The sequence below is a fragment of the Mustela putorius genome, unplaced genomic scaffold, assembly GCF_011764305.1.
Source record: "Mustela putorius furo isolate JIRA1106 unplaced genomic scaffold, ASM1176430v1.1 tig00537335_pilon_pilon_pilon, whole genome shotgun sequence".
In the NCBI taxonomy this organism is placed as follows: Eukaryota; Metazoa; Chordata; class Mammalia; order Carnivora; family Mustelidae; genus Mustela; species Mustela putorius.
Window position 1 is genome coordinate 968,610 of NW_025422457.1, and position 12,630 is coordinate 981,239.

A 12,630-nucleotide genomic window follows, 5' to 3' on the forward strand; every position below is an offset into this window, starting at 1 on the left:
CATCATATCAAGTGCCTTCCTTATACCCGTCACTCATCTAGCCCATCTGCCACCCTTTCTATCCATCACTTCTAAGTTTGTTCTTTAAGAGTCTCTTGTGGTTTGTTTCTCACTTTTTCTTTTTTCTTTTTTTCCCCTCTCTCCCATATGTTCATCTATTTTGTTTCTCAGATTCCACATATGAGTGAAATCCTATGGTATTTGTCTTTCTCTGACTTTTTTCGCTTAGCATAATACACTCTAGCCCTATCCATGTTGTTGTAAATGGCAAGATTTCATTCTTTTTGAGGGGTGAGTAATATTCCATTGTGTTTATATACCACCCGGTAGGAATTTTTTTAGCTTCTGATTTGAGTTTGTGAAAAGGCCTGTGAAATGGCTTGTGCTTTGCAAGGGGGATTAATGATGATCTACTATGTGTTATTAAAAATTAACAACATAAGAAATTTGAAATGGCAGTATTATTGAACATACATGTTAGGTTTGAGCTATACCCTATATCATACAACAGATATATATTTGTGTGTGTGTGTGTGTGTGTGTATGTATGTGTGTATGTGTGTGTATAGTAGAAAGTTTAATATAATTAGGAGACCTTGTTAAAAAAGCATATGCAAACTGGGATTTGCATTATTTTCTTAGGAGTCTGTAGATTTCCCATGAGAATTAAAAATAGAGTATGTTCATGACAGGGATTTTCTGAAAATGTCATAGCATATTCTAGATCATCTAGATGACTGTCTTATAAACTAGTAAATGCCAGGAGATTGTAGTAACCATGTTTATGCTTGTTTGGTCATGTTGGCTCTAAGTAGTATTATACTACCTTATGAAGAGTTAATTGGAACTGAGGTATATCTAATGCATAAATGATTTATTTATGTCCAAATAGTAGATCACCAAATGATGCCACAACCCAGTGTATGAACTAAGTTTTGTGGTATTTCACATTGGATTAGCTAACATTCTTTGAGTATCTTTAATGTTCTAAGTACTCTTCATGTATAACCACGAGTTATCATTATTATAAGGATTTGTGTTTTAAGAAGTTTTAATTCTTGAAATAGACCTGTGAGATATGTGTGATCACTTCTCTTGTACAGATGAGGACATTGTTATACAGAGAAGTTAATTTTCCGAAGCTTACATAGCTATTATAGTAGGGTTGGTTTTTATACACATTGTCCAATTCCATAACTCCTACCCACTGTACTATGCTACCTCATAGTAGGGAGAGGTAGTAAGAGGATTATATCACATCTAATAGTCATATAGGCATTCCAAATTTAGAAGAGCAGATACAATGACAGCATTGTATTCGTGTTGCCAGTTGAGATTTTGTTTCAGCAAACCTTTTTTCCCTGTCATGTTAATGTTGGTTGAATAGTATTGGTTTTGTGCTTGTGTTCGGATTTGATTTGGAAGATTTTACTGTTATATGAGTTGTTATAAGCACTAAAGGAGTTTTGTCTTAGTACATATATTTCAATAACATGACAGAAACAATTTAACACTCAGATTACAGTAGAGATGTTGAGATAAAAGATTGCTTTGAATCCTTTGAAAATCCAAGAAATTTATTGTTGGGTGTGTGGGAGGCTCTGTCAGTTGAGTGTCTGGCTCTTGATACCAACTCAGATCGTGATCTCAGGGTTGTGACACTGAGCCCAGCTTCGGTCTCTGCCCTTTAAGGGGAACCTGCTTGGGATCTGCTCCTCCACCCCTGCCACACCATGCTCTCTCTCAAAGTAAATAAATAGATCTTTTAAAAAAATCTAATCTATGTAATGCACATGAATGTATATTGATTTTTATTATACAAATTCAGAGGTGTTTTTATTTTGTTTATTTTAGGCAGGGAGAGGGAGAGAGAATCCTCAGCAGGCTCCATGCCCAGTGCAGAGCCCAACACGGGGCTGGATCACAACGCTGAGACTGTGACCTGACCCAAAATCAGTGTCAAATGCGTAACAGACTAAGGCCACCCAGGGCCTGCAAATTCAGAGTTTTATATAAAGTAATGGATATCCTTAAAGGAAAATAGCATAAATTGAGGAACCTCTTTGAATGTGTTTTTTTATGTATTTGGATTTACTATTCCTAACCCAGGCAAGTGCTTTCATATTATAAATACATAGATACTAATGTAGACATTACTTTGTAGGGTTTTTTCCCCTTCTTAGTTCCTAATTGGGGGCTATTCTCATGTCACAAGAAAAAAATGGTATCTATCCTGTTTATGGAGTTTTGTAGACAATATACTAAAAAACTTAGAGGTTTCTATTCAGAGGAAAACCGAAGTAGTATGAAGGAGAAAGAATTGTCCCAGATTTTACTGAGAGTTGTGTTGATTGAAATGAAATTATGATTCAGTTTTACAATAAAAATGAAGGCTATCATTTTTCTTCTTATAAAATTTTAATCATCTTTTAAAAACTTAATTTAGTAAGCTTCCCTTTTGCAAATTTAATTCATTTTCGTAATATGTCAGTAAGGTACTGCCTAGTATCCTTTTGCAGTGTGCTTTGTTCATTTTTAAAATAATTTTCTTTGAGGAAGAAAGGTTTTTGAATTCAAGAACTATTTATTGAGCTTCTACTATGTAGAAGTCATCCTGCTTGTCATTAATGGTTTATTTCATTCTTGATATCATCATTTAATTTTGGTACACATGCCTGTTATACTCCAGAAGAACTTTATTCAGATATTTGAGTCTCCGATATTACCTGTTCCCATAATAGATTTATTTTTGTAAGCATTCTCTGGCTGGGTTTATGTGTTTCTTCTTATATTTTTCTATCTAGGGATTTACTTTCCTCTAAGTAATCTATTCATTTACTCTCTTGAAATATTTTATGGAAGACTCTAACATAACCACCACTCTAAACTTGTGTAGGATTTTTAATATGAAATTCTAGTCCAAACTGACAAAGACTTTCAGATGTTTGATAAAATCTTCTGGACTAGCTTCTTTTTTTAGACCAGAGGTTAGTGGTCCTTGAGACATCTGAAATTGTAAAGAAAATAGTGAATGTATATACTTTGATCTTCAAAGAAGTTCCATACCTTTGTCATATATACTTAGGGCTTTTGTACATAAATAAGTTTAAGAATTAGTGGTCAGTAAACACTAGGCTGAGCTTCAAAGGTAATCTTAGAAAAGTTGTGATCCAATAATGAAGGTTCTGTAAAAAAAAAAAAAAAAATGATTTCTGTTTGTGTGTTTTTAGATACCTCTTCTGACCAGTTCTTCTTCTTCTTTTTTTTTTTTTTTTTAAAGATTTTATTTATTTATTTGACAGACAGAGACCACAAGTAGGCAGAGGTAGGCAGAGAGAGAGTGAGAGAGAGAGAGAGAGAGAAGCAGGTTCCCCACCGAGCAGAGAGCCCGATGTGGGACTCGATCCCAGGACCCTGAGATCATGACCTGAGCTGAAGGCAGAGGCTTAACCCACTGAGCCCCCCCAGGCGCCCCCCAGTTCTTTTTTCTGATGCTGATAACCATTTCTCTGACACCAATTGGGTGTCTAGTAATTCACTTTAATTCTGATAAGAACTATCCAGAGTTAGCACAGACCCCATGGATAAGGGCTTAGTCCCCCAAGACTGCCTTCACTTGAGATGCCAGCTATAAATGGGGTACCCAGGATACCCATACTTCTGCCTGGGTGACTACAAATCTTTGGCCACTGGTGATTGAATTCAGTCCCCAGCCATTCCCTCTTTCTCAGAGATCTGGGGGTGCGGCTGAAAGTTTTAACCCTCTAATCACATTAATCAGGTGGTCAGTTTTTCTGGGGACCAAACACCACCCTGAAGCTATTTCGCACCCCCTCCCCCCACTACCCACCATGAACTGTCTCAGTGTATAAAAGAGAGTAGATTCTAAAGGTTTCAGAAATTTGTGCCAGGAACCTGAAACAAAGAGCAAATTTTTTTTTATTATACCACAATTGCATTACTGTGGTGTCTCAAATTTTATATAAATAGTGAATCTTACTGAATGTTAAGGTTTTAAGCATGTGCACTCTTAAAATATTTAATTATACATAGTTTTCCTATGAAGATCTTTTTAAAAAAAAGGGTTAAAATGAACAAAAATGTATTGATTAAAAATTTTAATTTTGTTTCATTGGGAAACTTTTTTACATATGTTGTCAAGCTTGGTTAGTCAGAGAACTAACAGATTGGTCACTGGTCTAAAGCAAATGATAAATTCACTTGGGAAGAATATAATTTACTAGATTTGAATATAGACGGGTTACCCAGAAGGTTTATTTCCTTTTTTGGGGGTTGGTTTAAGCTTGAAAGACTCTAGGGCAGTGGTTCTGGGTGTGGGGGTGCTGTGTTGATTTTGACCCTCATGGGACATTTGGCAGTATATGGAGATATTTTTGGTTTTTACAGTTTTGATGGAGGTGTTGCTACTGGTATCTAGATGAGCCTAGTGAGTCTCTTGATGCCAGGGATGATACTAAAAATCCTATTATGCACAGAGCAGCCCCTCAGCCTCCCCCCAGACAAAGAATTATCTGACTCCAAATGTCAGTTGGTGAGGGAGGTTGGAGGCCACTTTGGGAATCACCAAGTGTTAGATGGTATTTGAAGTTTCGAAGCTTTGGGACTGGATATAGCCACCTGTTTAGGACCAGCTCTTCAGCATTGGAGCCTTATCCACTCAGTTGATTCTACTATATTGATAGGTGTGGGGAAATGATTTTCATTACTGCTCCCAAACCACTTACTGGGAGACCAAACTGCAGCCATCCAAATTACCTAAATATTATTGGTAGTTAATTCACTGGTTTGGAAGAAAAACAATCTATAAATATATTTATAGTCTGGCACTCTTACGGAGGACATTCCACGCCTTCATTGAAGACTGTATCCAAGATAAAAAGAATTCCGGAGATTGTCTATGTAGCATGTGCGTGTACTTGACACTACTGAATTGTTAATGTGAAAATGGTTAAGATGGTAAATTTTATGTTCCTACAAAAAGAAAAAAGTTGTATCCATTGTTTCATGTTTTCTTAAGCACTGTTCCATATATACCTTTTGGACCATTGTTCTCAGTTTCTCTCGCTATTTTTTTTTTAGTCAAGAGAGTTTATGATCTCTCAGGAGAGTTTTCATTCTGTTCCCAATGCCCTTTAATTTTTAAAGTGTACATATTAGTCATTTTCTTAAAGATTGGACAATATTGGGTTGATATGAAAGTATAGTATTTGGGTTTCAGCTTACTAAAGTTAATTGAAGTATATTACTAAATTCTCAATTTAGTAGTCTGGATTGTGTAGTTTGGATATTAAAAAAGAAGTAATTGTTTAGCATCAAATGCTGTTAGTTTAAAGATTACTCATTATTTCATGCACTTTTTTTTTCTTTTAATAGGCTTTCAAGGATATGCTGTATTCAGCTCAGGATCAGGCACCTTCTGTGGAAGGTAAGATGTACTAATCCCTAATTTAGTCACATAAAATCCCTTTTTAAGGGAAGATATTTTAAACTGCGTAGTAGAAAACTAATAAATCCTGCCCTGTTATACAGATCTTTTATGCTTTTGAAAATATATGTTATGATTACTTTATATTTCAGTCAGCTTTTTGTTAAGCTCACATTTACCTAAAATAGATCCCTTACAATGTCCTTGAATCACCTTAGCATTGTGAATCACAGATACTGGTTTAGAGTCAAAGTTCTTATCTGTATCATCTCCCTTCCCCCCAGTATATTTTTATATCTGTCTCTCTATCCATCCATCGGTTCATCCATCCATCCTTTAGTAAATCCTTAGTCCATAATTAGTCTGGGCAATTTAGTTTTCCTTTCTATTTATGCCATGTTTTTTTAGATTGGGATTAGTAAACAAAACAATGAAGCATATTTACTGTGTATATGTGTGTAGGTGATATAAACATGTATCTAAATGCATGTGCACACTTCAGCAGTCAAAAAATTGCTGATCTAAGGGCAGTAGTTGTCTCTCCAGTTACCTTTATTGAGCTTTTCTGTTATCTCAGCTTCTGCTCACTAGCTCATTCCTTATGGGTTTAACCTTTGGTAGGTTTGGACAGCTATAATTTAAAGTTGTAAGAGTTCTTATGTCATTAAATAATGGAGCTAATTCAAGAGTTATTTCTTGAGAGAGTATTTCCTCCGATGCTGGGTAATCTTTTAAAATTTCATACCACCTTTTTCTCAGGAAGGATGAATGTGAAAAAGTATATACCAAGAATAATCTAGATCGTGTGTATAGATTAATATATTTATAAGACACCAAACTGGAGTTCTGTGAAGTCATTCTAGTGACAGGCTTTTGGAGGCTTATTTTTATGGCATGTAACAGATGCTTAAGTTGTTTAATATAAAAGTATAGGTCTATAATTAAAAAATCTCATTTCTTTGCCGAATCACTGAATTCTACTCCCGAAGCAAAAAAAAAAAAAAAAAACAAAAAAAACCCCCCACAACTCATTTTTTAAAATTACATAGAATTCTACATCTTTCATTTGCATTCAAAATGTGCTTCCTTTAACATCTTGAAATCCTTACCAGGGTATTAGCACTTGGGTATTAGTTTTATAATATGTTATTGAATTTTGGATTATAATAATATTTAATTTATTATTAAAATATATTTAATTTTCTAATGTTTAACAGAAAGTACTTATTTATCAAAATGTTCTTTATGTCTTAAAGAGTACCTCTCAAAATATTATAAAAATAATTTTCTTAAAATTTCATTTTAAGAAAAATGAAATTACATGGAAGTTTAACTGGTTCCCTCATCCTGTGTAATTTTTTATTATTGGTTCTTTTAATTTTATTATCAAGGTTGGGCTACTTCTCTTTAGTTTTTCTTGTATGTTTTATCATCCAGTTTGTAACCAACTTATTTTGACATGTTCTGGTGATCCTCATTCATCCCTTCATGCCGGCTCATGTTGCTAGTGATTTTCATACACTTTTAACTGTTATTAGAGAGAAACTGAATTCTGTGATAATATGTTAAAATGCTTATAATTAAGAACGTTTTTTATCTCATTGCTCAGAGATGTTAACTTTGGGCCCTGTTGTAAAGAGAGTATTGTGGCTGATCATAAAGATGTATATGCTGCTTTCATAAGGGAAATATTATGCACTTGTTTGTTCTTTCTAATCTCAGATTGGAGCCATGTAACTATATCTTCTTAAATGAATTCTTCTCTTTTGAGGTACTTAAGAATCAAAGGTATTGGAAAGTGGTTTACAGAAACACTATTCTGTGTAGTATTGAGGTTAGAAGATGTTATTGACTATAATTTTGTCTCATTTGATTGTGATACTATATTAATTTACTGTCTTTCTGTGGTGTTAAATTTGAATGATAATTATTTCTATCATTTATTCTTACCATTATGTTTTTATTGCTTTTATTTAGCTGTTATCTATAAATAAAGCAGCGTAAGCCTATCTATCAATAAATCTAAGATAGGGCTTTCAACTTTAACATTTTTTTTTTTTAAAGATTTTATTTATTTATCAGAGAGAGAGAGGGGGAGAGAGCGAGCACAGGCAGACAGAATGGCAGGCAGAGGCAGAGGGAGAAGCAGGCTCCCTGCTGAGCAAGGAGCCCGATGTGGGACTCGATCCCAGGACGCTGGAATCATGACCTGAGCCGAAGGCAGCTGCCTAACCAACTGAGCCACCCAGGCGTCCCAACATTTTTTTTTTTTTAAGATTTTATTTACTTATTTGACACAGTGAGAGAGAGATCCCAAGTAGGCAGAGAGGCAGGCAGAGAGAGAGGGGGAAGCAGACTCCCTGCTGAGCAGAGAGCCCGATGTGGGGCTTGATCCCAGGACCCTGGAATCATGACCTGAGCCGAAGGCAGAGGCTTTAACCCACTGAGCCACCCAGGTGCCCCAACTTTAACATTTTTTAAAGGCAAAATGTTTGCTAGGCCTTGATTTTGTTTTAAAATAATGCTTTTTTCTCTTTTTCTTCACCTTTTTTTTTTTTTTTCCTACACCTTAAGTTTTTAGTAGACTTAAAACTTTTGGTGCCAGTGAGCAAGTTTTTTCTGTCTTACAACTGAAGTATATCCTAAGTTGATAGTTCTCAATTGTGCTGTATGTTTAATTCAGTTTACTTGTGTTTGTTTTGTTTGTTTTATACAAATACTGATACTTTGTTCCCATCTCGAACAAATTAAAGTAGGATCTGGGAGTGAAGCCCAGGCATTGATAGTTCTACACTCTCCTAGGTGATTCTAATAAATAGCCAAAGTCTAGAACCCCTGCCATAAATCTTAAATAATTTTATATCAATATGATTAATGCTAACTTCTTTTAGATAGTAATTAGCCAGTAGGTTTACAAGATTCTTAAGTTCATTGATAATTAGATTATTCTATTAGAATACAGGAGCATTTGTTTTTTATAGCATCCAGAGGACGTTTATATTTTTCAAAATATTTATTGTATTGAATCAAATCTAAGTAATTAAGAGCTATACTGAATAATTACATGTGTTGAATGGTTATAAGGTACATCATTATTCAAGTTAAAAAACATTTTTGCTGGGGTGCCTTGGTGGCTCAGTCAGTCAAGCATCTGCTTTTGGCTCATGTCGTGATCTCAGGGTCCTGGGGTTTAGCCCCACATCAGGCCCCCCGCTCAAGTGGGGAGTCTGTTCCTCCTGATGCCCTCCCCCTGCTCACTCTTTCTGTCTCTCAAATAAATAAAATTTATAAAAACAGAAAAATTTTGCTAACTTATTACTTTAGATGAGTTATAGTAAAATAAATAGCTTTCTCATTCAAGGTGACTTGAAATGGGTTCTGTAAGAGTGAAGTGGTTTATTTGATAAAAGGCATAGTATATGAAACTGTTTGTTGATAAGAAGTTGACCACAGACACAATTTTTTATACCAGTGAGTCATTTTCTCGCAACTGTGTAGGACATTTCAATGCCTTTACCCTTTGTTAATAAAGTGGGCTTTTTCCTCACTTAAAAAAACACCACCAAACAAAATAATTTCAGTGCATTAAGAAATTAAGACATTTTCACCTAAAGTTGCTTTTTTTACTCAAATAAATAAGCATTCAGATTTATGGTATTTTGCTGCATTCATCCTTTCAGAGTAAATTACACGTGTCATTCATTTATATATTGATTCATGAAAAATAAAGGGTCTCTTTTTATTTAAAGTAGATGTCTTATAATTGTAATTAAGAAGTGCTCATATTCCAAAACAATATACATAAGAAAGTTTAAGGACTTATTCTCAGGCATTCTTTATCAATTTATTTTTAATCTCTTTTGATATATATCATTACTTACTCTTCTGGATAATCTGTTTTTTTGTTAACTATTTACATTTGGAAATGTTCTGTGACTTAGAAGATGACTTAAATTCCATGTTAAAGCTCATAGGATTTATTGATTTTTTAAATAATGGCATTAATAATTAAACATTTTAGTATTTAAATTGGCATTTTTTTTTCCTGCAGAAAGACTTGTAGAGCAGCATACCATGACAGTAGAATGAGAATATTAAAGTGACTAGAATTGTGGATCTTTTTTTTAATTTTTAATTTTTTAAATAAACATGTTTTTAATATATATATATATATTTATCCCCGGGGGTACAGGTCTGTGAATCGCCAGGTTTACACACTTTACAGCACTCACCATAGCACAGACCCTTTCCAATGTCCATAACCCCACCCTCCCCACCCTCCTCCCCCCAGCAACCCTCAGTTTGTTTTGTGAGACTGAGAGTCACTTATGGTTTGTCTCCCTCCCAATCCCATCTTGTTTCATTTATTCTTCTCGTACCTCCTTAACCCCCCATGTTGCATCTCCACTTCCTTATATCAGGAAGATCATATGATAGTTGTCTTTCTCCGATTGACTTATTTCACTAAGCATGATACCCTCTAATTCCATGTGGATCTTTTTTTAATGTCAAGATCAGGTATACACTTAGAATCTGTGGAGTCAGTCTTTTGTAGAATAGTGTTTCAAGGAATTTTTGGAAAGTGATGTGAAAAACTGTTAAACTCTATTGTGTTTTTACAATTCCTGCTGCTAGTGAGGTACTGGGTATTTGGGACAGGTTAATTGAAGCTGCCAGCTAATGGTTCTCAGCAGAAAATCAGCGACACCTTAACAGGATTATTTTGAGACAAAACAGTTTAGTATAGATGTGAAAAGAGACCACTTAATTGCAATACCCATTTGACGTAGTCAAATTTTCAATAATAGAGAACTAGTGGTAAATATAAAATGATGAATTAATTTTTTTTTTTACCTTTTCTTTCATGCTTTTTGTCTTTCCCCATTTGGTATCTCAGCCACTTTATGAAATTAATCTACTTGGGTAAATAGTCACAACTTTTTTGGGGGGGAATTTCCCCCTTTCCCACAGTACTTTTGATTTACATAGTTTATATAGATATAAATTTATACACTAATATTATTTATATACTATATTAATCAATTTTTTATTTTCTCTGATTTAATTTCAAGTAAAGCTTCAGGCTTTGACATTCTCTTTTTAAAATATACTTTCTTTTGTTTAGAAGCATTACTGTTTTCTGCTCTTTACTTGTGACAGCAAAATAGCATCTGACAGTCAACCTAGGTCACAGAATTAAGAGATCATTGACATTTCTAACTGAAAGGGACTTCATAAGATCATTTTGCCTCACCCTCATTTTAGATTTGTGTGATCTGAGACCACATTAATGTTGCATGGCTCAATAAGGACAATCAGGATCATTAATGTTGTATGTACCTAAAAAAGAGAGAATTCCAGAGGAAAAAACCAATATTGAAACATAAAAGTGACTTTTTTATATTGACTTTGCATTTTTATCCAAATGATATATTTGAATACAATTTTTAATTGGGTGTGCGTGTGTGTGTGTGTGTGTGTGTGCGCGCGCGCGTAAAAAAGATTATTTATTTATTTATTTGGTCGTGAGAGACAGAAAGGCAGAGGGAGAAGCAGGCTCCCCACTGAGCAGGAATCCTAATGCGGGACATGATCCCAGGACCCCAGAATCATGACCTGAGCTGAAGGCAGATACTTAACCATCTGAGCCACCCAGGTGCCCCGTAATTGAATATTTTTTTTGAGTCTCTGTATTTTTAAAAGATTTATGAAGTGTTAATAGTGAATAATACTGAACTGTATGACTTGCTGGGGAAAAGCTGATTTTATCTTTTAAGAACTCTCTCTCTGCTCATTTTTGTTGTTGTTGTTATTCCGCATGGTTCCCAGAAGTATTGGGGGCAGTTTATAGAATTAAAATTATTGGGTGATAGGAGTTACAGGGGTTAGAATACGGGAGAAATTAAGATATAATAGTACTATAAAGCTCCAGTAAATTTAGTATGTAGACTTAGATATTTTAAAGATCTTAGAACAGAAAAAGAACATCAGGTAAAAATTAAGGAAATCTAAGTATATTATAGATGTGAGTTTATAATAATGTTTCAGTTTTGGTTCATTAATTGGGACAAATTACCATACTTATATAAGATGTTAATGATAGTGGAAACTTGTGGGGGGTATATGAGAACTCTGGACTATCTTTGTAACTTTTTTGTGAATCTTAAACTATTCTGAAAGAAAACATTTATTTAAAAAAAATAGATGCCTTAAGGTTTTATACAATTGCTAGAAGCTAATTGTAAATTCCGCTCTGAATTTTCTGGGGTTAAGGAGATAGATGAGAGAATGATTAACATCACATAAGGTAGATTTATATCAGTTTCTCAGAAAGAGTTCAGCTGGGTGGCTTAGTCCTTAAACATCTCACTTCAGCTCAGGTCATGATCCTTCAGGCTCCCTGTGTAGCAGGAAGCCCGCTTTTTCCTCTCCCACTCCTCCTGCTAGTGTTTCTCACCCCTCACCCCCCGCTGCTATTGTCTGTCAAATAAATAAATAAAATCTTAAAAAAAAGAAAAAATAAAATCTTAAAAAAATAAATAAAATCTTAAAAAAATAAAGAAAGAAAAAGTTCTGCTGTTAATGGCCATGAGATTTAAGAGAAATTCTTCCTTTGGACCTTCATGAAGAGTATTTGGTGTGGTGATTAGTATCCCTAACAGCAGTTTTACAAAGAGCATGACAGTGGAGTTTCATAAGGCTCCTTTTTACAGTCCAAGGGTATAATGTAGAAATTTATTACTCTGACCAAAGGACCCCAAATAATCTGGTCCTGGGGTCATGACCTTACCTTTTACCATTTTCTCCCTTGGTTACTAGGCTCTAGTAGTCATTTTGCTTTTCTTTCTAAACCTAAATTAGGTCTAGTTTACTCTTAGAACAAGGCTTTTTAGCTCTCTACCTGAGGAGAATCATTTAATTCTTGTGGCTATGTCCTTCAAAGGGCATTCTGAATATCCAATCTTATATAGCCACTCAGTCACTATAAATTTTATCATGCCATTTTATTTATTTCTTGGCATATTATTTGTCACTTTCTGGTATCTTATGTATTTATTTTTCTCATTGATTTATTAGTTTTCTTGAGACCGATATAAGTCCCTTTAGACCAGAGATTTTTGTCTTTTTTTGTTTGATACCTTGTATCTGAAATACCTTATGTATTTATTGAGCACATCAATGAG

General features: G+C 34.4%; 1 protein-coding gene across 1 annotated transcript in view; it reads left to right on the forward strand.

Annotated features, from left to right (window-relative positions):
* Positions 1–12,630, forward strand: part of XPR1 (xenotropic and polytropic retrovirus receptor 1) — a 253,833-nt gene that overhangs the window by 27,652 nt on the left and 213,551 nt on the right. The window contains exon 2 of the mRNA XM_045074328.1: positions 5,395–5,446. Within this exon, the coding sequence (XP_044930263.1) occupies positions 5,395–5,446 (52 nt within the window). The remainder of the gene's footprint in view (positions 1–5,394; positions 5,447–12,630) is intronic.